The sequence below is a fragment of the Ovis aries genome, chromosome 9 (genome assembly GCF_016772045.2).
Source record: "Ovis aries strain OAR_USU_Benz2616 breed Rambouillet chromosome 9, ARS-UI_Ramb_v3.0, whole genome shotgun sequence".
In the NCBI taxonomy this organism is placed as follows: domain Eukaryota; kingdom Metazoa; phylum Chordata; class Mammalia; order Artiodactyla; family Bovidae; genus Ovis; species Ovis aries.
The window spans coordinates 78,599,134-78,625,603 of NC_056062.1; the positions used below are offsets into that span (position 1 = coordinate 78,599,134).

General features: G+C 38.1%; 1 protein-coding gene across 5 annotated transcripts in view; it reads left to right on the forward strand.

Annotated features, from left to right (window-relative positions):
* STK3 (serine/threonine kinase 3) overlaps window positions 1-26,470 on the forward strand; it is a 309,832-nt gene that overhangs the window by 215,364 nt on the left and 67,998 nt on the right. For all 5 annotated transcript variants that reach the window (XM_027973184.3, XM_042254446.2, XM_060393931.1 and 2 more), the window contains 2 exons: window positions 11,914-12,106; window positions 22,641-22,816. In XM_027973184.3, coding sequence (XP_027828985.1) covers window positions 11,914-12,106; window positions 22,641-22,816 — 369 coding nt within the window. The remainder of the gene's footprint in view (window positions 1-11,913; window positions 12,107-22,640; window positions 22,817-26,470) is intronic.

Sequence of the window (26,470 nt, forward strand, 5' to 3'; positions counted from 1 at the left end):
GTGCACAGGGGATGTAAGATAATCTTGTGTTTGAAAGCTTTTAATACAATGCCAGGAACTTGTACCGTCTTGCATCAGGGAGCCTCTGAAGTCCTGCCCACACGCCTTCTCACCATTTCGGCTTGTTGTGCTGATGAACAAGTCTTTTATGACTCTTGGAGATCCTGAAAGCTTTGATGTAACTTTAAAACATGCCCGTGAACATGCAAAAAGCTAGGATCCATGAAGGCAGACATTTCTGTTTGTTAAAGACAGATACGTCAAAGGCGGCAGCTGTATAAGCTCTTGTGCTGCTGCTTTTGCAGTGAAGTAGAAGGACCACCTACTTACAGCAGTGGGAAGCAAGTTCATTCTTGGTACAGATTTCCAGATACTGTTAAGTCTTAGCAATATTTAATGGGCGAATATCAATTTATGACTTTTTTCCCAACCTGTCAGGCTGGAAAGCAGTGCTTAAGGGCAACGATTTGAAGGGGAATATTTCTGATGTTTTCTCAGTAGTTCTTAGCTACAAAACGAGACCACAGTTAGCCAGTTGCTCCTGCTGTGGGCTCTTGCACTTGTAACCCGGAAAGAGTGGACACTGCACATGTGCGGATAACAGAAGCAATGAATAAGTGCTAGCCTTGCCATGTTTGGAAGTGGAATGTGAAGGGAATGCGTGCCCTGTCCGGTCGCATCAGGAGCTTCACCTTGCCCTAGTGCAGAGTACCTTTACTTTAACAGTGCACAGGACTCTTCCATGGTATGAGGCATACAAGCAACTGCACAAGAGTTCCCTTTGATTTTTGCCTTTTCTAAGTCAAGAGTGATTAAAATCTATTTGGTGACGCAGGTTAGCATGTAAGCACAAGCTCTGGTTTAGTTCTGCATGGGGAGAAAAGTAAAAAGATCCCTGCTGCAGGTTTCCCCAGTTTTATGCTTATTTCCTTGAAGTTGCACCACACACGCCATGTGGATTTCTTATTTGGCTTTTTCACCACAAATCAGTTAGTTATTAGATCTCAGTGCCTCTGTCATGTGCGAAGTAGGAAATTCCATCATCATTCTATTTTTTTTGCTTATATATAGCTGGCATTATCTATTTCATTATCTGTATTCATCTATTCGAATTAGACTCTTTTACAGTTTTTTCTTTAAAGTCAGTTTGGCCTCTTTGGGTCCATAATATGGTAGTTAATTTTTTTTTAATTGGAGTTTAGATGCTTTACACTGCTCTGTCAGTGTCTGCTGTACAACAGAGTAAATCAGCCATATGTTTACACATATGCCCTCTTTTTTGGATTTCCTTCCCATTTGTGTTACCCCAAAGCACCAAATTGAGTTCCCTGTGCTATACAATAGGTCTCATTAGTTGTATTTTTTGTACATAGTATTGCGTGTATGTCAATCCCAGTCTCCCAGTTCATCCCACCCTTTTGCCCCCTTGGTGTCCATATGTTTGTTCTCTATGTCTGTGTCTCTGTTTTGCAAATTTTCTAGATTCCACATATATATGTTAATATATGGTATTTGTTTTTCTTTTTCTGACATTATACTCTGTATAACAGTCTCAAGAGCCATCCACATCTCTGCACATGACACAGTTTCATTCCTTTCTATGTCTGAGTAATACTCCATTGTATACATGCACCGCATCTTTTGATCCATTCCACTGTTGATGGACATTTAGGTCACTTCCATGTCCCTGGCTGTTGTGAATACTGCTGCAGTGAACATCGGGGGTGTATGCGTCTTTTTTTTTTTTTTTTAGTGTCTTTTTGAATTACAGTTTTCTCTGAGTATATACTCAGCAGTGGGATTGCTGGGTCACATGCTAGTTATAGTTTTAGTTTTCTAAGGAACCACCATCGATAGTGACTGTATCAATTTAGATTCCCACCAGCAGTGTAAGAGGATTCCCTTTTCTCCATACCCCTCTCCAGCATTTATTGTTTGTAGACTTTTTGATGGTGGCCATTCTGACTGGTGTGAAGTGATACCTCATTGTAATTTTGATTTGCATTTCTCTAGTAATTAGTGATGTTGAGCATGTTTGTTGGCCATTTGTATGTTGTCTTTGGAGAAATATCTATTTAGGTCTTCTGCCCATTTCCTGATTGGGTTGTTTGTTTTTTCATTGAGCTGCATGAGCTGTTTGTATATTTTGGAGATTAATTCTTTGTTGCTTCACTTGAAAATATTTTCTCCCATTCTGAGGGCTGTCTTTTTGTCTTGTGTATGGTTTCCTTTGCTGTCTAGAAGCTTTTATTTTAATTTGGTCCCATTTGTTTATTTTTACTTTCATTACTCAAGGAGGTAGGTCAAAAAAGATCTTGCTGCGATTTATGTCAGAGAATATTTGCCTATGTTTTCCTCTAAGAGTTTTATAGTATCTGGCCTAACATTTAGGTCTTTAAACTATTTTATTTTTGTGTATGGTTTTAGGGAGTGTTTCGTTCTTTTATGTGTAGCTGTCCAGTTTTCCCAGCACTACTTATTCAAAAGACTGTCTTTTCTCCATTGTGTATTCTTGTCTCCTTTGTCATTGATTAGGTGACCATAGGTGTGTGGCTTTATCTCTGGGCTTTCTGTCATGTCCACTGATCTGTTTTTGTGCCAGTACCATACTGTCTTGATGATTGAAGCTTTGTATAATCTGAAGTCAGGGAACCTGATTCCTCCCACTTTGTCTTTCTTTCTCAGGAATGCTATGGCTAGTCAGGATCTTTAGTGTTTCCATACAAATTGTAGAATATTTTGTTCTATTTTACAATTTTTAAACAGAATGTAAAAAATTCTGTGAAAAATGCCATAGGTAATTTGATAGGGATTGCATTCAATCTGTAGATTGCTTTGGGTAGCATAGTCATTTTCACAATATTGGTTCTTCCAGTCCAAGAACATGGTATATCTATCCATCTGTTTGTGTCCTCTTTAATTTCTTTTCATTACATTCATTTTTTTTTTCCTGAAAAATAATCCTTCTCATGCTGTAGTAGTATGCAAACTCAGTGCGACCCCATGGACTGCAGCCCACCAGGCTCCTCGTCCTTCAGGACGAGGGATTCTTCAGGCAAGAAAACGGGAGTGGGTTGCTGTGACCTCTTCTAGGGGATCTTCCTGATCCAGGGATCGAACCTGCATCTCTTGCATTGCAGGCAGATTCTTTACTGCTGAGCCCCTGGGGAAGTTCTGAATACTCAACAGGAGTATCTAATTGAATCAGTGCCACTGGGATATGTTCTGTAACGATAACATAATGTTGTAGAATTGTATAGGTAATAAGGAATTTAATATCACTTCAAGGAGAGGAGTAAAATAATTAGAACATTACAAATTAAAAAGACACCCATTTATCTAAGAATAGTCTTATTCATGTTAGAAATGACAAATGCTTTCTAAAATGTTTGTGTTAATATCCTTTAAATCAGTCAGATAGTAGCTGAATATTTAGAAAAATTTTTAAGGTGGAAGGTATTACAAATGTAAAGATACCTAGTGCAGCGGCTCTGATTATTTCTCAGACCGTTATTGCATAAATCTGTCTCAGCAGTGGAGTAGGATTTCCTAATAATGTTTTCAAATATTTGTATTCCATGTGGATTTTATGATTCATAACCTGGATTATCGTCAGTACTCTGTTTTGCATTCCTGGCACATGATGACCACTGATTGAAAATGCTATTGTATTCCTTACTGGAATTGGCAGCTCTCTGCAGTGGGGAAGCATCTGCTCTGCAGACCTTTTTCTATAAAGTATCAACATGTTTTCCTTCTGCTTTTCTCCTGGAAGAAATAGCAGAGTATGTATAAATGAAGTGTAACTTTGGAAAAACATTATAAATAGCTGTTTTATTACAAAAATGTTAAAAGAATCAAATGAAATTTTAATAGCCATCTAAAAGATCAGGAATAATTTGAGTTAATGATTTAGAAAAGTAAAAAGTGTTAACTGAAAAGTTTTCAACACCATCACCAAATTATTAGTATTTGAGTTTTCTAATTTCATAAAAAACAACTTCTCATTCCTTCTGTACTTTATTATTTACTGTTTGGATGCCACACTCTCATTAGTGACTTGATTGCTCTTTTTTTTTTTCTTTTACTGTTAGTTTGTAAATTGGTTTAGCATCCTTTAGCAAAGTGACTATGTAAGTGCAAGTAATACGCAGTAAAAGCTATCCCTTCCAAACTTGATTCAGTGTTTTTATAATTTTATAGGTTATCTAAGCCAGTTATGTGAATCCAGAGATGCAAGCTTCATTATCTCAGCATAGATTCAATTCTGATGCAGAATATAGAAAGATTTCAAAGTATTATTTCACATCAACCAGATGTTATGTTTCTTATTAAATTTAATGGTCACAGTACTGAATCTTACAAGAATGAGAGATAAATGACTCACACATACAAAAATAGATTTAGCTTAGTATTTTGGGAATTAACTGGTTGCAACCACAGTAAAATAAGATATTAAACTAGCAGTAGATTTTTTAAAAGGACTGGTAGAAAATCAACTTTTTTCTTCCCTCCTTAGTGGAATCTACTGAAAAGAGTAAATCTCAACCTTTTTTGTTAACTTTTTGACCAAAGTGCAAATTAGTTTGGGCTTCCCCGGTGGCACTAGTGGTAAAGAACCTGTCTGTAGTGCAGGAGACTTAAGAGACAGGGATTTGATCCCTGGGTCAGGAATATCCTCTGGAGGAGAGCATGGCAACCCACTTCAGTATTCTTGCCTAGAAAATACTATGGACAGAGGAGCCTGGCAGGCTACAGTCCTTGGGGTCGCAAAGAGTCAGACATGGCTGAAGTGACTTAGCACATGCAAATTAGTTTACTTATGTGTATATCAGTTTCGTCATCTCTTAACTTAGCAAAATGAAACATGCTGTAGCTAACCTATAGTAGAAATTAACCTAGAGTCGAGAATGTTGTAAATAAATTAAAAACCTTATAAAATCGGAAGTTAGCCATTGGGCTTTAGAATCAAACAACCTGGTTAGAATCCTTGCTTCTCCGCTTATTGGTTATATGATCCTGGACAAATGATTAAACCATTTGAACTTCAGTTTCATCGTTTACACAATGGGGACAGCAGTGTCTCATAGTATTAATAAGAGGATTAAACAGGAGTGACCCACAAAAAGTCCTTAGTATAGTACTTTTAACTCATTGATGATACCTATTCAACAAATAATCGACTGAATAGTTCTAATTCACAGTATTTTTCCTCCCAGTTTCTTTATAGCCATTCTATGTTTTAAATAGTTGATTTTAAATAAAGTTCTGTGGTAGAACCTAGTATATAACATTCTATGCTTTAGCACTACCTCGTAAATAGGGCTTTAATATTAATATAATGGATTTTATAATGAGAACAAGACTTTGTAATGGATACCAGATATATAATTGTTAACAAGATCTGATTACCTCCCTTACAGATTTTATAGTCTAATAGATTTGGACAAGTCAGATACCCCTACAGTTACAGTATTGTGTAGTAAGTATATGATCAGCGTAGGTAAGCACAAAAGCTGATATAGCAACACAAAAATATGGCACCTATTTCAGACTTGGGGTATCTAAACTGAGAATGGATGTCTAAGTGTAGTTCTGTTGTAAAAAGAAGTTTTAATATTAAGCATGCCTTTATATACATATATTAAATATCGTGTGTATATATGTGTGTGTGTGTATATATGTGTGTGTGTGTATATGTGTGTGTATATATATATATGCTGCAGTCCATGGGGTCACAAAGACTCAGACATGACTGGGCAACTGAACAACAATAAAACATTAAATATTATAGTCTTATCATCCTTTAAGAACTTAATTTAAAGGCAGTATCTTCTATGAGGCTTTCTTCATTTGATAAGAGGTAGAGTAAAAGGCCCTGCTTTTTTTATTCCCGTTATTTGCCAACACAGCATTTAACAAATTGCCTTGTAATTTATTTTTCACATGTCAGGCAATTTCTCTTAGACCTCAAACGTCTTAAAAAAACAAAAATGGAGCAAAACTGTTTCTTATTCTTTGTATCTCCAATGCCTAGTCCACTCCTTGACATATTATGAATTTATAATAAATGCATGTTGAATGAATTAGTAAGTAATAATATTAATTACTTCATTTATTAAATAAATTTGTATGAAGTCCCTACTGTATACCAGGTATTCTAAGCATTGGGAATTCATCTGTGAAAAAGAAGTCTTCTTTGCCTTCATCAAACTTAGATTCTAATAGTAGAAAAGCCAGGTACAGGCGATGAAAAATATAGAAGGATAAAAGATTGGTGGGGACTTCGATTTTGGATTGGTGGTCAGAAAATGCCTCACTAAAGAGGTAACATCTAGCATCTAAATGGAGACCTGAGTTAAGAAGAAAATAAAACTGCCTTAAAGAAGAGCATTCCAGGTTAAGAGATCAGCCAGTTTAAAAGGCTGAAGAGGAACATGCTTTGAATGCTCAAGAAACAGCACAGGAGGCCAGGCTGGCTGGAACTTGGTGAGTGGGAAGGAATGTGATAGGAGATGGGACTGGCAGATGTTACTGGGCCAGATCACATTTGGCCATGATAAAGATTTTGGGCTTTTTGGTAACTGTGACGGGAGGCCAAATGCAGGGTTGGTGAGTCAGAGAGTAACATGATGTGATTTGTGTTTTGAAAGGATCAATCTGCCTGTTACGTGGGAGACTAATGGGAACAAAGAGGGCAAAAAGTGAAAACTGCTAGGAGGTTGTTGTAATAATCTGAGAGACGACAGTGGCTTTGACTAGGATGGAACAAGTGATTTGTATGGGACCCTTTCAGCATAAGATCTGGTGACGTAAGCTGTGAAAAGTGTAAGCTTGCACCTCTACCTTAAACATTCAAGTAGATCAAAATTTTAAAATGTAAATAATGTACATGTACTTGGGGGAATAATGGATTAAGAAATGAAGGAACTAGTTTCTTAGTCCCAGTTCTACTTTTAAATAGGTGTGTGACCTTGGGGAAGTCCCTTACTTTCTATGGGCCTTGTTTTTTTTATGTATAAAATAAGGGGTTGAATTATTAAACTTCATGATTTTACAGTCCTGTGAAAAAGTAAATATACAATGAATACTTGTACTTCATGGGGTACTGAATGGAGTACTTCAGTAGATTCAGAGATAGTTATAAGGCTTTCTTGTCCATAGGTATTATATTTATAGAAGATTTTATGGAACAGTTACAGTATAAGATCATAAATTTAAATGCAGAAGTGCAACCTGTAAGGCAGGTTATAAATTCTCAAAGTTTGAAAAAGGGAATAATTAATAAAGACTGAATTAGCCATGAAGGTAATAGGATTTAATGAAAATGAATTAGCGAGGAAAGACCATCCTGGGTAGTGAAGAAGACATGAACAAAGATGAAGCCTTAATGAGCATAGCATGATATGGTTTATGGCTGCTAGAGACTCATTGAGGTCAGTTGACTCTATTGCGTGATACATGAACAATGGGAAAATAGGTTGACTATTTAAAACAAGATAACAAGGACATTAAAATTTACACAGCTTTGTTTAGCTTTCAGTGCAGGTAAGAACTGGGAGCCATTATAGATTCTTTAGCAGAAGAATATAATACAAGTAGAAAGATTGGTGTAATATGGTGTAACTTTAAAGAAGGTGAAACTACCTTATTCCTAGTAGCATGGAAGCACTTGGCATACCTTTTCTCATTTAATCATCATAACACCAATGAAAGAAACCCAACTTCAGCGAGTTTAAATAGCTTTATTAAAAGGTCTTAAGAGGGCTTCCCTGGTGGTTCAGTGGGTAAAGAATCCCCCTGTGATACGGGAAACCCACGTTTGATCCCTGAGTCGGGAAGATCCTCCAGAGAAGGAAATGGCAGTTCACCCCAGTATTCTTGCTTGGGAAATCCCATGGACAGAGGAGCCTTGTTGGCTGCAGTCCATGGGGTCACAAGAGTCGGACACATCTTAGTGACCAAATCACCAAGCAAAGGTCTTAAGTCTAGTAAGTGATTTGAACTAGGATTTGAACTAACATCTCTCTGATTCTAGAAGGTCGCGGTGCTCCCCCTTCAGTTACCCAGGCATGAGTTGAGGAATATGCTCAGGAGCAGTGGGAATGGAAAAGAGACAGAACCGAGAAAATTTTTTTGAAGAAGAGCTTGTTGATTGTTGGTATATAGGGAATGAAAAAGAGTAAACCCACGAAGACATTGAAATTTTACTCTCAGATAGCTAAGGAAGACACCTGTGCTTTGCAGTGGTTGTTTTTGGGGCTGGAGGCAGACTAGAAGGGCCATGGAGATGGATGAAATGATCTCATTTGAGATTGTTGAGTTTCAAACATCATTAAGCTTGTAAGTAGCAAATAAAGTCAGGAAGATTTTCAGAATTTGGGAGTCCTCAACACATAAGATAGTTGAAGGCATAAGAATGAAGAAGTCTTCTAAAAGAAGAGAAGCTCATGAAAGACAAGCAAAGGACTTGAGAGATAATGCTGAGTTTATACTGTCAGTTTAGGAAGAGGAGGGGTGTCAAACCGCCGAGAACAACGTGGATGTTCCTGTTCTCCAATATTTGCATTTTAGCTTTCTGTCAGAACTTAGGTTTTGTTTGTTTGTTTCTGCTTAAAGTGAAGTAGATATAAATGAATCTCAGTGCATGATCGAGTTTTTCCAAACAGCACATTGCTTGGTTTCTCAAACAGAATTTGTTAGTTTAGTTTTGTGGCCCTATTCCAGTTTATCTTTTGGTGAACGTTCTAAAGAACATTTTTTGGGTCATACTTATGTCACTGACTTGATTCTTCTGTGAATTTCATTTAAAAGCCAATGGCTGGGATATGACAACAAAAATATAAGCAACAAAAGAAAAAGATAAATTGGACTTCATCAAAATGAAAGCTTTTGTGTGTCATAGAAACTATCAAAAGAGTAAAAAGAAAGCCTGTAGAATGAAGAAAAGTTAAGTTGAAAGTTAAGTCACTCAGTCATGTTCAACTCTTTGCGACCCTGTGGACTGTAGCCCACCGGGCTCCTCCATCCATGGGATTCTCCAGGCAAGAATACTGGAGTGGGTTGCCATTTAATAATTGCAAATCATATATCTGATAAGGGATTAATATCCAGAATCTAAAAAGAACTTATTTGGCTCGACAACAAAAACAGCCTATAACACTAAATGAGCAAAGGACTTGAATAGAGATTTCTTCAAAGAAGATATACAGATGGCCAATAAGCACATGAAAAGATGCTAAATATTACTGGTTTTTCGGAAAATGTGAATCAAATCACAATGAGATACCACATATCCATTAGGATGTCTGTTAGCAAAAGGCGGGGGTGGGGGTGGGGGACAAGTGTTGATGAGAATGTGAAGTTGCAACCCTGTACACTCTTGGAGTATAAAATAGTGCAGCCAATGCGGAAAGCATATAATTTGCACTTCCAAGTGCTCTCAAAAGAATTGAGAGCAGGGACTCAAAACAGATCCCCCTTAATGTTTAATGAGGTTACGTCTTAAGTAACTCACTAGTTGAAACTATGATAAAGTCAAAAATGCATTTCATATACCTAACCTACCAAAACGCCTAGCTTAGTCTAGCCTACCTTAAATGTGCTCAGAGCACTTAGATTAGCCTGCAGTTTGGCAAAATCATCTAACACAAAGCCTATTTTATAATAAAGTATGGAATCCCATGCAATTTGTTGAATGCTGTGCTGAACCATAGCATTCTGTGAAACACAGAATGGTTTTATAGGTACAGAATGGTTGTAAATGTATGGGTTCTTTACATCCCCGATTCCGTGGCTGGCTGCTGCTGTCACAGAGCTTCATGAGAGTCGCTCCTACCAAATGTTGCTAAGGCTGGGAAAAGGTCAAAATTCAAAGTACTGTTTCTACTGAATGTATATCTCTTTTGTACTGTTGTAGCATTGAAAAATCCTAAGTTGAACCATTAGAAGTCAAGGACCATGTATCTATAGATACTTATATACCAGTGTTCAGAGCATTATTCATAATAACCAAAAGGTGTAAACATCTTAATGTCCATTAACAAGTGAATGGATAAACAGAAGGTGGTGGTAGTGGTGGTGATGGTGGTTGGGTATGCGTATTTGCACACACACGGTGAAATACCATTCAGTCTTAAATAAAATTCTGATATCTGGGACAATTTGGATGAACTTTGAAAACATTTTGCTAAATGAAATAAGCCAGACACAGAAGACATGATTCTACCTATATGAGGTGCCTAGAATAGGTGAATTCATTGTGACAGAAAATAGAACAGAGATTCCATACTTTCTACCAGAAAGTAGAATAGGATTGGGAGAAGGGAGGAATGAGGAGTTAGTTTTTAATGGGTATAGAATTTCTGTTTGAGATAATGAAACATTTTTGGAATAGGGTGTTGATGATTGGATGACACTGTTCAGTTCAGCTCAGTCGTGTCCGACTCTTTGCGACCCCATGAATCACAGCACGCCAGGCCTCCCCGTCCATCACCATCTCCTGGAGTTCACTCAGACTCACGTCCATCCAGTCCGTGATGCCATCCAGCCATCTCATCCTCGGTCATTCCCTTCTCCTCCTGCCCCCAATCCCTCCCAGCATCAGAGTCTTTTCCAATGAGTCAACTCTTCACATGAGGTGGCCAAAGTACTGGAGCTTCAGCTTCAGCATCATTCCTTCCAAAGAAATCCCAGGGCTGATCTCCTTCAGAATGGACTGGTTGGATCTCCTTGCAGTCCAAGGGACTCTCAAGAGTCTTCTCCAACACCACAGTTCAAAACCATCAATTCTTCGGCACCCAGCCTTCTTCACAGTCCAACTCTCACATCCATACATGACCACAGGAAAAACCATAGCCTTGACAAGACGGGTTCCTAATGCCATAGAACTGTGCCCTGAAAAATGATTAAGATGGTAGATTTTATATTATGTGTATTTGTAATAATTTTTTAAAAGCTAATGGCTTTTGTTAAAGTTATAAACATTATTAAGGCTGTTATAACAGTGCCAACACACTCTGTCTTTAATGTGCTGTCTTTTATTTATTTTGTTATATATTCTTTGTTGATTATCTACCTTACCTATCTTTAGTTCAGTTCAGTCACTCAGTTGTGTCCGACTCTTTGCGACCCCATGAATTGCAGCACGCCAGGCCTCCCTGTCCATCACCAACTCCCGGAGTTCACTCAAACTCACGTCCATCGAGTTGGTGATGCCATCCAGCCATCTCACCGTCTGTCGTCCCCTTTTCCTCCTGCCCCCAGTCCCTCCCAGCGTCAGAGTCTTTTCCAATGAGTCAACTCTTCACATGAGGTAGCCAAAGTACTGGAGTTTCAGCTTTAGCATCCCAAAGAACACCCAGGGCTGATCTCCTTTAGAATGGACTGGTTGGATCTCCTTGCAGTCCAAGGGACTCTCAAGATTTTTCTCCAACACCACAGTTCAAAAGCATCAATTCTTTGGCGCTCATCTTTCTTCACAGTCCAACTCTCACATCTATACATGACTACTGGAAAAACCATAGCCTTGACTAGACGGACCTTTGTTTGCAAAGTAATGTCTCTGCTTTTCAGTATGCTGTCTAGGTTGGTCATAACTTTCCTTCCAAGGAGTAAGCATTTTTTAATTTCATGGCTGTAGTCACCATCTGCAGGAATTCTTTAAGAACAACTGGCCACCTTCAGTTTCATCAAACAATGTCTATTGCTTGAGTTTTAATTACCTAAAGCTTCACTTTGAATTCTTTAGGTTATTTTGGATAGTTGGTGCTTAGGATAACACTGTATATATGTCCTTACATGAAAATTAGTAGTAATAGAATTTTTTTATTATTGAAAATATGATAATGCTCATTTCTAAGATATCCATCTGTGTTAGAAAAGCCTGCCTTTATTGCTGTGTTCTGCCTGCAGGATGAGGATGAGCTGGACTCCCACACCATGGTGAAGACGAGCTCGGAAAGCGTGGGAACCATGCGGGCCACAAGCACGATGAGTGAAGGGGCCCAGACCATGATCGAACACAGCAGCACTATGTTAGAGTCTGACTTGGGGACCATGGTCATAAACAGCGAGGATGAGGAAGAAGAAGATGGAACTATGAAAAGTATGTGGCTTTTTCCCCCATTGAATATTAATCTTCTGTTTTGAGAGTATGCTTCTATAGAAACCAGGATAGTTCTGTGTTACTTGTTACAGCCAGTTATGGAAAATTTTGTTTCTTGACTTTATTTAACAGTCTAGAAAGAAATGAACCTACAGAATAGAGAGAGACTCACAGACTTAGCAGATGAACTTATGGTTGCCAGAGGAGAAGGGATAGCTAAGGAGTTTGGGAAGGCCATGTTCACACTGCTACACTCAAAATGGATAACCAGCAAGGACCTGCTGTGTAGCACAGGGAACCCTGCCCGGTGTTATGTGGCAGCCTGCGTGAGAGGGGTGTTTGGAGGAGAACAGATCCATGTAAATGTATGGCCGAGTCCCTTCGCTGTTCACCTGAAACTACCACATTATTAATTTGCTGTACCCTCAATACAAAATGAAACGCTTAAAATTTGGGGGGGGGGGAACAGTGAAAGAAGTATGGCACAAGTAAGTTTTCAGGATTTCTTTTAGTACAGCAGAAAGCCGCTCCTCTTTAACCGAGGGTTTATGGAACTTTTTCTATTGAAGGATACTAATCCAAAATTTAATTTGTAAAGTATTTTTGAGATAGAACGATAGAGATAAAAAAAAATTCCTCACATTTGCTTTTCCGATTAAAAAAGTAAACCTAAAATTCCATCCCAAATAATACAATATAATATTATTTCATGTTGTCCAAATTATCAGTGAAGCTGCTGAGGGAAGACATAAGGGCTAAGATGGGAAAAGAAGAAACACTAGAAAGATGAATCAAGGGACAGAGATACTCATGCAGAACATTCAGCTTGCTGCATACTTACTACTGCTCGTCACGGAAGAGGCACAGTGCCAGGGGCGCTGCAGGGCTGAAAGGACGGTTAAAGCATTCTTTCTGATCTCCTTTGCTTACAGAGTGATGAAGACAGAGATACTTTCACAGTCTAGCATTTCTTTTTGTATAAACGTGGCTCTTTAAGATTGCAATTAACAATGTAGGACATTGTGATTTCTCAGTTACAGACAAAAGCAGATTAATTACCTCTTGATGCCTACTGACCTTTTTCTTCCCTCACTACTCTAGTCATATGTGGTCAGTGTCAGAGTCTAAGCACAGGCTGTTTTTCACTACATAGGACTTCTTCCGAAGGGCACAAAAGCAGCAGTATATGACTTCTTGCACTGTGGAGCCTATAAAGTTATAGTCAAGTGATTTGCTGATGGTGTAAAATGAATATAGGTAGGAATTTCCTCTCCAACATTTTTGTTTCTTTTTGCTGCTCCCCTCCCGCCCCATCCCCTCCAACACACACACCCCATGAGGAGGCTGCTTGGTAAGCTCATAGCTTCGAGTCATTTGGCTCACTGCCGTTGCTTTCTTCACATTCCTTAGTAAACATACCCGTTATGGTTGTATACTTTGAAAGGGAGGGTTGTGAAGCACAGGATGAAAACACATTGCCAGATATTGATAGTTAATCCTGGGTGGAAAGAGGTGTGATTTTTTTCTTTTTTTTTTTAATCTTCCATGCTGATGGGTTTCCTGAGCCTTTGCCCTGGAAAGCAGTCTAACACTTGCATTCCTAGCTGAGCATATTACTAGAATAGGGGTTCTGAATGCTTAACATGCTAACAGACTACTCTGGATGGTCTTGTGGCCTCCAAAACCAGCTTATGTTAGGGTGCAAGCCATATGCCCTGTAGATTGAAAAGACAGATAAGGTCATTTACAGCACGCTTCCCATCAGCAGGTACCGTCGGTTTTCCACAGCTGATAAAATTCTTCTAAGTCAGGTTTTCTGATTCTGATTCTTAACAGACCAGTAAGATCATCAAGTGCTTCCTTCTATCTTCAGAGAGCTACCGAGCTCCTTATGACGCTACATAAACAACTTTTCCCATACAGTCCATATAGTTGAACATCATCATTTAAACAGTAGTTAAAAAATGAGTATATATGGAATTGAGTTCACGTTAGATTATTCTGTTTCAAGGAAGAGATATGTTATAATGATTTATCAGACCTCATGCTTTAAAATAACAGATTTCCACATGTTTTGTATAATGACTTTTAGCTTTGACAACCACAGTAAACATTCAGATTATGTCATAATTTTATATCCTAAGCATGATTTTTTTTGTTCACAGAAGTTTTATTGAAAGCTCATTTTTAAATGGAGCAGATAGCGGTTTATGTAGTTGCTTTATATGCTTGAGCAAGTTTTAAATCTCATGAGCCAAGTTTCCTTGTATTTTAAGTTTCCACAATTTAGACATCATTCTATAATATGAGATTTCCATGTACCCAAAAATTGAACCAAATGATGTTAGTGTAACCCCTGGTTTTGTCATACTGTAATATAGCAATAGTATAGAATGTAAGGAAGTTACTGAGGCAGAACTTACTTTCCGTGAAACTACATAATTAGTTTTAGTTTTAGTTTGTCTTTCCTCATGATGTTAATCTTTTTTAAAATGTCTTAGATTAGTTGGTGTGAGCTCTTAGGTTATGTTAAAAGTTAAAGAAAGCCCCACATGGTAATATGTCTTCAGCATTTTTGTTCCCTAAAAAGATTATATATCTATATATTCCCTAAAATATGAAAGCATTTTATAGTTTTCAGTTTTCTAAAATATCTACAATGTTATATGCTGAAAATTCTGGTTTCCAACACCTTTACCATTGGAGCTTCAAAAGAGTTGCCCAATTTAATATTCTTAACAGTTTAAATTATGTCTGCATACTTTTTTATACCTATATCCATGAAGGTAGAAATTATAGGCCTGTTTTCCTTACTTCTTAAAAGTGTGATGACTTAACTCTAGGAAGCAAAGTTGTTAAAAGATCTTTTGAGGGAAATGGAGAAAATGACAGAAAATATTTAAATTTTTTTTTTTTTTTTTTTTAATGGGCATAGACCTGGAGAGCGCATCCAGAGAACTCTGGTGCTTGCTTCCAGCAATGCCTGTGTTACTCTTACCGTCCCCGCCCTGACTCCCCCCGCCTGCCTCTTCCCATTCCTGCTTCCCTGGGCTCTCCTTACTCACTGGATGTCGCTGCTTCAGCTCGGTAACCCAGGTCTTTCAGAATCTGGCATCAGCCAATATTTGCCAATAGATTTCTACTGCATTACATATTATCTTTTATCCAGACTAGTCTATGCCAGTTGGAATTACAAGGTTGACAGTAAGTGTAAGCAGGTTGGTTGTCATTAAGGAAATCAACATTTAGGATTTTTTTTTTATCCAGAGGAAATAGATTAGGGTCAGATCAGGAATCCATTGTCATTAAATTGATAAACTAGTAGAGGTTATTTCTTTGTGGGTAACTCTAGAAGAACAAAACTCTTGCAGCAAAGAAAGAGTGGGGGCCTTTTAGCTTATTCAGATCTGCCGTGTTCCTACAGTAGAACTTTCTGGCCTCTCAGAGCTGGGACTGGATTGGCATATAAGAAATCAAATGGCAAGGTGATGTAACGATCAGGGAACACTCAACTGATTCGATACCTCCTGACTAGGAGTATGATCAGTAACGTGTTGAGATAACTTGCAGGTGAGAGAATTGTATTCCACTGTTTGTGAAGTTTGATGTCTTTTTTTAAGAAAATGAGGGAAATGCCATGTAAGCAAGATGAAGTTAATTTTTATTTTATTTTATTCATTTTTTATTTTCAGAAAAGAGAGTAGAAGGTAAATTTCTCAGGCTATAGCTGGCAACCCACTCCAGTACTCTTGCCTGGAAAATCCCATAGACGGAGGAGCCTGACAGGCTACATATAGTCCATGAAGTCGCAAAGAGTTGGACACAACTGAGCGACTTCACTTTCACAGCTATCATTAACTGCAGGTCTAGTGTGGGCTGAACATTGTGCTTGGAACTTTACATACATTATTTCATTAACTTCTCACAAGGACTTTGCAAATAACGTCACTATCATTTGCCACTAAGGAAACTGAGACTTGGGAACATGAAGTGACTTGTCCAAGATTTCATAGCAGATGAGTGGTAGACCCAATATACAGACCCAGGTGTGACCCCCCAGATCACAGTATTGCTGTGGGCCAGTGAACCTGACATCCCCGTGGGCAGGCTGTCTAGAATATTCGTGAGTCCTTTAGGAAAGGAGACCTGAATTGTTATAAGTCAGCGTAGGTTAGTGGGAACAGATCATATCAGAGTAATTTGATTTCCTTTTTTGACAACATTGCTAAACCTCTAGATCAGAGAAACTGCTAGATTTGGATATCGTGTTTTATCATTTGAGGAACGTATTTTACAGTGATTTTGATGATACCCTTGTAGACACCATGTAGTATGACCAAGCTGATGCTTTTATTGTGAGGGCTGAGCAGTTATACACATATAGGCTTGCATCAGTCAGTGTTTTTTGGAGGACAGAAACTACGCATTTTAAACACAAAAAGATTTAAGTCAGAGTTTTGGATATTAACAAAATCAGCAGAGAGGTTGGAAGAGAGGGCTGTGTAGGCTGGGCCTCCAAGAATGACTCCCACCCCCACAAAAGTGACTGTTATGGAACTACTACTATTACTACAGTCAGGAAGCTAGTGAATTCAGAGGCTGCCTTTGGCACTGCTGAATTCACTAATACAGATTGAGATCAAACCCCTGTTGCTATTCAGGGATTAGAAAGCTACCACTGAGACTGCAGCCACCGTTTTAGCACCTGTGAGGCTGATGACTGGAGCTGGAATGCTGCTGTAAAAAAATCCCATGTCTGCATAGCTGTGCTGCTGGAAGGAAATGGCTGCGGTAGCAGGCCCCTGTTCTCTGCCTTGTTTCTTGCTTTCCAGTCATGAGAGAGTACACTTACCCAGGACCCTAGGTGCAGGGTGTTACAGGAAATGTAGTGTTTAGCTTTCCAGCCTGTACAATAAGAAGGCTCACCAGAGGCAATGGCAGTCGTTGCTTAGTTTCAGCCAACTGTTAGGCTTCCCTGGTAGCTTAGACAGTGAAGAATTTGCCTGCAGTGCTGGAGACCTGAGTTCGATTCCTCAGTTGGGAAGATCCCCTGGAGGAGGGAATGGCAACCCGATCCAGTATTCTTATCTGGAGAATTCCCATGGACAGAGGAGCCTGGCGTGCTACAGCTCATGGGGTCGCAAAGAGTTGGACATGACTGAGCAAATTAAGAATTTTTTTTTTTTTATTAAACACAGTGAAAGAAAAATTCTTAGTTTAAGAATTTAACAGTGGTTATTGCAGTGCTCACTACTCACACAGGAAATCATTCCTTCCATTTAACTAAAATCCCGGGCTTCAATTTGTCTATTTCCTTTTATTTTGCCCTCATTGGAGATGGAAAACAGCTGGTCACCATTTTCTGTGCAAGACCTCTTCATGTATACTTGGATACTTACGAAATTGTATCCTCAGACTTTTTCTGGCTGTACATTTCATTCCCTGGTGGCTCAGATGGTAAAGCGTCTATCTACAATGCGGCAGACCTGGGTTCAGTCCCTGGGTTGGGAAACTCCCCTGGAGAAGGAAATGGCAATCCACTCCAGGACTATTGCCTGGAAAATCCCATGGACAGAGGAGCCTGGTAGGCTACAGTCCATGGGGTCGCAAAGAGTTGGACACGACTGAGTGATTTCACTTTCTTTCACTTTTCTTTTAACCTTTGTGCAGGTATTATTTACTAAGCTTTTAATCTTTTTCTGAATAGCCTCTAGATCATCTCCATGTTGACTGTGTCCTCCTTTGTTTCATAGCAGAGTCTGATGTTAAGAAAAAGCTGATGTTAGTAGCTTCTGGACTAACATCCTGGTTTACACATGCACATACACACACACACACGTATGTATACACACACACACACACACACACACTGACTCGCCTCAGTCATGTCCGACTCTTTTGACCCCATGGGCTATAGTCCACCAGGCTCCCCTGTCCATGGGGAGATTCTCCAGGCAAAAATATTGGAGTGGGTTGCTGTGCCCTACTCCAGGTGATCTTGCCAACCCAGAGATCAAACCTGCGTCTCTTAACATCTCCTGCACTGCTAAGCGGGTTCTTTTCTATTAGTGCCACCTGGAAAGCCCCTTCTATATATACCCTATTCACTGTACTCTTGGCAACAAATTAAAGGACAGATTTTCTGGATCATTAATCAGGTGGAACACCCACATCTTAAATATTTTTAGAACAAATTAGATAATATTCAAAAACCATTTGATAATGAAATATATTATGCTAAGTGAAGTGAAGTGTTAGTCACTCAGTCATGTCCAACTCTTTGCAACTCCGTGGACTGTAGCCTGCCAGGCTTCTCTATCCATGGGATTTCCCAGGCAATAATACTGGAGTGGGCTACCATTTCCTACTCCAGATATTATGCTAAAGTGATGATTATTTCATTTCTACATTTGACTGTCTTTGTCATACTCATGTTAAGAAATTAAAAATTAAACATTATATTTATTTTAGATTATTCTAAAAATTCTATTGTATATTTAAATTTTCATGACAGTTTTTCATCTCTTTAGAAGTCATGTGTAAATTAGAATAGCTAGTGAATAATTATGAGTAGGCTGGCATATTTTGTAAAAGGTATGATATACCATACAATTTACTTTCCTTGTGTGTGTTTTAGGGAATGTTTGAAGGAGAGGAAATAATTTTTTCTTTAAAATTTCACATACACAAAAGAATATAGTGGTGATTATTTTATTCCTTATTGCTAATGGGATTTTAGTTCCATAGCAACTAGTTGAAGAAATTGGGACCAAAATTGAAGGATGAAGTAATTTTGACCATAAAATTTATTATTAAAATAAAAATATATTTTTATAAGATAGAGTCAGAATTCAACCATAACTGGAGAAATTGATGTCAATTTTATGTGATTATTTTCTGTGTATTTAAAAAAAAGTATTCACCATAGCAACCACAATCACATATGACAGTGGTTACTGTCTTGAGATTTCCTGCTTCACTCTCCTGTTGGAGGGCCTCCTATTTCTTTTTTAAAAAACAAATTGTAAGTCAGAAGCATCATCCTCTTTGTGAATACGAGCCTCCTTGGAGACTCAACTGCACTCTGTAGACACATGTTTCATATGGTGCAGTTAAGTATGACTGGCCAATTACAGCTGCTCCATCCCGTTAACTTTTAAAACATGTGTGGGCGTGTTCAGTCATTAGCTCCTCTGTCCATGGGATTCTCCAGGCAAGAATACTGGAGTGGGTTGCCATTCCCTTCTCCAAGGGATCTTTCCAGACCCAGGACCCTGCATCTCCTGCATTGGCAGGCAGATTCTTTACCACTGTGCCACCTAGGAAGTCCAACTTTTAAAATATACTTAACCTATTTTCCTCCTTATAAATTAAAAATTGTTTTTAAAATTTTCTTTGTATGTAAAAAGTGTATACTCTAGATGTTGATAGTAGGTTTTAAACTAAATGATGGAAAATAGTTAAAAGTATAAGCACATACATTTGAAAAAATTGTGTAGAGGGATGTCTTGGTTAATGATACCTTGTTTTGACATCATCCAAACAGAAAAATCTAATGAAACAGACTACTATAAAGTCGCTTCAGTCGTGTCCAACCCTGTGTGTCGCCGTAGACAGCAGCCCACCAGGCTGCCCCATCCCTGGGATTCTCCAGGCAAGAACACTGGAGTGGGTTGCCATTTCCTTCTCCAATGCATAAAAGTGAAAAGTGAAAGTGAAGTCGCTCAGTCATGTCCGACCCTTAGCGATCCCATGGACTGCAGCCCACCAGGCTCCTCTGTCCATGGGATTTTCCAGGCAAGAGTACTAGAGTGGGGTGCCATTGCTTTCTCCGATGAAACAGACTACCTCCTTTTATTTCAGTTGATTTTTGGACTTCTGTTAACTTTCTGTGAAAATGTTTATTTCTAATGTAGAAATGGGTTATTTTTGAAAATTTTGAGTGTGGACTCCGACAGTCAAGATTTTGAGATCGGCCTGAAATGTAGTGATAATCGAACCACTAAGTATTAGTGAATTCCAAGTTTCAAATTGAGGTGTTATGTAGTTGCAGTTAAAATCGAAGGTTGCTGCTCCTATATCTTCCTATATCCTCTGCTTGGGAACAGAAATGTAATAATTAGGGAGAAAATTTGGTAATAGGTACCAGAAGAACCAAATAACAATGGGTTAAATAGAGTGGGATGAATTTCTTTTCTCATTTAACAAAAAATCCAGAAGCAGAGTGTCCTACATTGGTAGAGGGATTTCATGACATCATTAGAGAGTCTTTCTTTAGGGTAGATTCTTTCATCTTTAGGGTAGTACTCTCATCTTCCTGCTTGCAGAATAACTGTCAGATATTCAGCTGTTAAGTCTGCACTCCAGGCAGAGAAGAGCAAGAAGAAACAGAGGGGCGATGTGTGTATCAAGAAAACAGAGTTTTCCTAGGATCCTTCTTCTTATGTGTCACTGGTCAAAACTGAGTTACATGGCCTCTCCTCCCCACAGGAGAGACCCCTGTCATCTTCCGAAAGGGAGCGCCTCTGGATATTAGGTTATGATTTGTTCACTGTGAGACCCTAGGGTGTTTGTGGTGGCTCCTATAACTGGGAAAGGAGCTTCTGATTAGGATCAAGTTAGAAGGAGGCTCAGGACTGTTGTGAATGCAAAAGGAGATTCCTGGAATAAAATTTCTCAGCGATGTCCTTGTTTTCTTCTGTCAGCCCCAAGTATTGTTCTGCCTCTTTCCTTCCTATTGCCACCACTCATTTCTTATGGGACTTTTACTTTGACTGATTGCAGAAAATGTTTACAAAATTGCTTCATAGCTCATCCTGAGCCAATAGTGTTATCTAGTTTTCATAATACTAACTATAGTTTTAAGCTACATTAGTGCTATTACAAATACACTCTGGATTGGCCGTGTTACTGTTAGCAGTGTTATGTCCGATTTTAGAGGATCATTTAGAGACTGGAATGTCTCCATAGGCCAGTAAACCAGATGGTGATGCATCTCAAAAAAATGTTACACGAAAGGAGCTGTCGATGTTTCACCCGAAAAAGATAGCCAAAATGGAGCCATTATCTGTCTTCAGATATCTGAAGGACTGGTGTATGAAAGAGAAATTCACTTGAAACATGAGTTTAAATTGTAAAAAGACATACTTCAAGTTCACAGTTTAAAAAAGACTTTCTGTAACTTAGAATAGCCCAACAGGCTTCCTTGTGGAGAAGTGTACATCCTGTCACAAGAAATTTTTAAGATGACAGGTAACTTACTATGTGGAGAACTGCATAGGGAAGTGTCTTTGTGGTGGTCACTTAGGGTTTTTTTGAACTTTTTAATTTTTGTACTGAGGTATATAGCAGATTAACAATGTTGTGATAGTTTTAGGTGAGCAGGGAAGGGAACTCAGCCATACAGATAGATGGATACTTAGTATCTTTTTGGGGGACACTGGGGCTTTAAGGAATCAAGTTTGAAAATTGCTGGGAAAGTCTAGTTATTCTGTTTATTCTCTGCTTTAATCATTCAGCATAGGAAATGAGGAGTCACTGAAAGATCCTAAGCAGAAGAAAGGCATGATTTGATTTGTGTTTAGAAAGGTCACTACATCATCCGTGTGACTAAAATAAAAACTGAGGTAAGGCACGGACACCAGTTTGGAGGATGTGCTACAGTGGCCTCAGCAAGAACAGACTAGAAGCTTAGCTAAGACAGTAGCGGTGGCAGATAGAGCAGTAGCATTGAAAACCTGATGATCAGTTTGGTTTGATGGGAAAAGAGAGTCTGGGTTCATTCTCGACTTGATCACTTTGGGGATTAAGTAAAGAATGTTAACTTTGGCCGACAGAACATCTGGAGAAGCCTCAGGCTTGAAGGAAAAGATCTTGGATCTAGCTTTAGAACTGGTAAATTCAGGGTAACTCTAATTCACCGCAGGTCCAGGAATTGAGCTGTTGGAAAGTTAGAGAACCTAGGAGCAAGGTCTGGGCTGGAGAAATAGCATTAGGGAGCACAGGTGAAAATATGACAGGTGAAACCATGGGAGTTGCAGGAGGAGGTAGAGTCAGCTAGAGAGACTGTGAGGAAGTAGCCAAAGAGGCTCAGGAGGAAGCTGGGCGAGTCTTAGCAGCCATAGCTCCTCACAGCTGATGCTGGTCGCCAGGGACAACAATGTCGGCTTGAAGGTCTTATGAACAAAGGCTGAGGTTTAAAGTGTTTCCTTTCTTTGACAGATTTCAAATGTATTTGAAATGATTTTCAATAAAATTATGATAAAGATTCTGCCGAAATTCTGAGATGTTTCTACAATCTAAGGATATTACAGATCTCTGCCTTATCATTGGGTGAAGGCAATCTATTTGCCTTAGATATTTTTGTTTTTTCATTTTTATTTTACTTACTATGTTTTCTTCATTAACTATGCTGTCCTTAAATCTGACTAGTGAAAATGTATTACAGTAATAAAAAATCATATTTTAATAAAGCTTATAGTTCTCTTAGTAAATGTAAGAACTTATGCCTCCTTGTGTTCTTCATTTACCTAAGGAAATGCAACTTCAGCACAAGTACAAAGGCCATCTTTCATGGATTACTTTGATAAACAGGACTTCAAGAATAAGAGTCATGAAAACTGTAATCAGAATATGCATGAACCCTTCCCTATGTCCAAAAATGTTTTTCCTGATAACTGGAAAGTTCCTCAAGATGGAGACTTTGACTTTGTAAGTACATTTTACTTCTTCCATAATTCTTTTCTCTTTGTTTTGTCATCCTAGAAAGAAATAGGTTGTGTGTGTGTGTGTGTGTGTATGCACTTGTGTATGATTAAAATTATGGATTATATTTTAATATTCAGTGTGTTACCATATATGGGTAGAAGAGTGGTGAAATTGTAGTCTGTTTGTTGAAATGTAGTTTCAGAGAAGTGTAAGTAACTGCTCGTGGTTAAATAAATTATAGCCCAAATTTAAAGAAACACTTAGGACTCTAGAACAAAACTGATAACTGTTTCAGAAGATGTTTTAAATGATGCAAATATGAGATATTTCTGATAGTAAATTAAATTTCCTAAACAAATGATGCGAATGTATTTATGACATAGACATTGAGGAATTTGCCTCAGCTTTGAAAGTTAACTTAAATAGTTTCTTACTTAAGTGTTAATTCCACTTGTTTTGTCAGAAAAAATAGTCCTGTTCTATGTCTAGTTAGAAATCTAAGTGAGTAGTGAAAGTCATTCAGTCATGTCCGTCTCTTTTCTACCCCGTAGACTGTAGCCTGCCAGGCTCCACTGTCCATGGAATTCTCTAGGCCAGGATACTGGAATGAGTAGCTATTGCCTTCTCCAGGGGATCTTCCCAACTCAGGGATCAAACCCAGGTCTCCTGTATTGCAGGCAGATTCTTTTACCATCTGAGCCACATAAAAAACTTGTCTATTGCCTCTTGTTACATTTTCTCCTTATTATTTTTTTTAAAGAACACATATAATGCTAGATAAAGAATTCTAAAATAACTCTTTCTACAATGTGAGAGAATAAATTTTTCAAGTGAGTTCTGTAATTGGGTAGAGATTTTTATTAAGTGAATTTTTGTTTCAGTATGTATTACATATTTGTAATTTTGTATTAGCATTTGCATTTTGGAGAAGGAAATGGCAGACCACTCCAGTATTCTTGCCTGGAGAATCCCATGAACAGAGGAGCCTTGTGGGCTACAGTCCATGGGGTTACAGAGTCAGATACAACTGAGCACACACACATAAATAGCATTTATTTTTGCCTATTGCTCTGTAAGATTTTCACTTAAAATAACTATAGCTTTATTTGTTAATAAATACATTTTTGTTATAAAACATAAAATTTTAGATATATGTGTATGTTAAAAATTTTTAAGTAATATCAAGTCATTTTGCTTAGACACCAAGCCTCTAAATGCTTTGGGATTATAGATATTTTTAATGTTAAATACTTTTCTCCTAAATATTGTGATTATTTAAGTTTTTTAATAATCAGATAATAAAGTTTCAAAATCTCTCCTCAGTAAATTTAGCACTAATTGCTAGCAACTATTAGCAATAGCACAGGTTAGTCTGAAATACACTAATTATCGTATCTCCTTACTGTTTTTTCAATTTTGAGGTTATAAATTAGAAATCTGTATTTCTATACTTCTAATACAATTTAATTTTATGCTCTCTCCTTTGAAAATACGTATAAATTATTTTGAATTTTGCCACTCAAGCTTTAAATCATTCATGAACACAGTGAATAATGTAGAGTACTTGGCATCAGAGAACTCTGTCTTAACTCAGTCAGAATAAATCTTAACAGCCTCTGGAAAACAGTTTGAAATGAGCACAAAGTAATGAATAAATAATCATAGTTGAGAAATAGCAAATAAAATGATTTAGTTCTGTTTTGGTTAGTCTTTGCTGCCACCCCCAAAATTTAGTAGCTTAAAATAACTATTTTATTTGCTTACAATTTTGTGGGTAAGCAGTTTGCCCAGGTTCAGCTGAGTGGTTCTTCTCCTAGTCTCACCTGGAGTCTCTCACGTGGCTGTAATCATCTAGCAGCTTGACTGGAGCTAAATGATCTCCAAAATCACTCATGTCTGGCCGTTGTGCTAAGAGTTGTCTAGGCTATTTCACCCTATCATGCAAGCCTGGAAGTTTTATGTTGTGGTAGCAGTGTTCCAAGAAGGTGATAGAAGAAGTTGCAAGGTCTTTTGAGCCCTAAGTTTAGAATTCAATATCATCCAAAAAATGAGTACTTAGAAATAATCTTAACCAAGAAGATGAAAGACCTGTACACTGAAAACTACAGTGTATTGCTGAAAGAAACTAAAGAAGACACCAATACATGGAATGACATCTCATATTCATGGATTGGAAGACTTAATTTGGTTAAGATGTCAGCATTGTCCAAAGCAAACTACAAATTCAATATAATCTCTATTAAAATCCCAATGTCGTTTTTTTACAGCAGTAGAAAAATCCATGTAAAATTCATATGGAATTTCAAGGGACTTGAATAGTCTAAACAACCTTGAAAAAGAGAAACAAAGTTGGAATTCTCATCCTCATTTCAGATCTGCTACAAAGCTACAGGAATCAAAACAGACAGACATGTAGACTGATGGAATGAATAGAAAGCCCAGAAATAAACCATCACATATACAGTCAAATGAGTTTTCAACAAGGGTACTAAGACCATTCAATGAGGAAAGGATAGCCTTGTCAAGAAGTAATGCTGGAAAAACTGAGTAGCCCACAGCAAAAGAATGAATTTGGCCCTTTATCTTACACAATATACAATAATTAACTCAAAATGAGTCAAGGATCTAAATAAGTGTAAGAACTGTATCTGTAAAACTCATAGGAAAAGCAGGGGGAAAGCTGTATGACTTTGGATTTGGCAGTGGTTTCTTAGATATGATACCGAAAGCAGAGGCAACAACAACAAAAAAATAGATAAACTGAACTAAAACTTTTGTGCATCAAAGTACACTATCAGCAGACAAACATCAGCCCACAGAATGGGAGAAAGCATGTAAGTCATATATCTGATAAGGGGTTAGCACCCAGGATACAACTAAATGGGAGAAGGCAATGGCACCCTACTCCAGTACTCTTGCCTGGAAAATCCCATGGGCGGAGGAGCCTGGTAGGCTACAGTTCATGCGGTTGCGAAGAATCAGATAGGACTGAGCGACTTCACTTTCACTTTTCACTTTCACGTATTGGAGAAGGAAATGGCAACCCACTCCAGTGTTCTTGCCTGGAGAATCCCAGGAACAGAGGAGCCTGGTGGGCAGCAGCGTACAACTAAATGACTATAACTCAACAACAAAAAACTAAGCAACCCAATTTACAAATGGTCAGAGTACTCCAATAAGTATTTCTCCAAAGAAGATATACAAATGGCCAGCAAACAAATGAAAAGATTTGTTTGTTATCATCAAATAATGATCTCCTTAATCATTAAGGAAACACAGGTCCAAACCATGAGATACTATTTCACACCCATTAATTATATAAACACACACACACAGACAGAAATTAAGTGTTGGTGAGGATGAGGAGAATTTAGAAGGAACCCTTCCTTGTGCACTGCACGTGGAAATGTAGATTGGTACAGCTATGGATAACAGTGTGGCATTCCTCAAAAAAATTGAACATAAATTACCATGTGATCCAGCAATTCCATTTCTGGGTATATACCCAAAAGAAATGAATAAAAGCAAAGACCTGAATAGGTATCTGTATATCCACATTCATAGCAGTGTTATTCACAGTTGCCAAAAGATGGAAGCAACCCAGTGTCCATTGATAGATGAACAGATAAACAAAATGTGATATATACATACAATGAA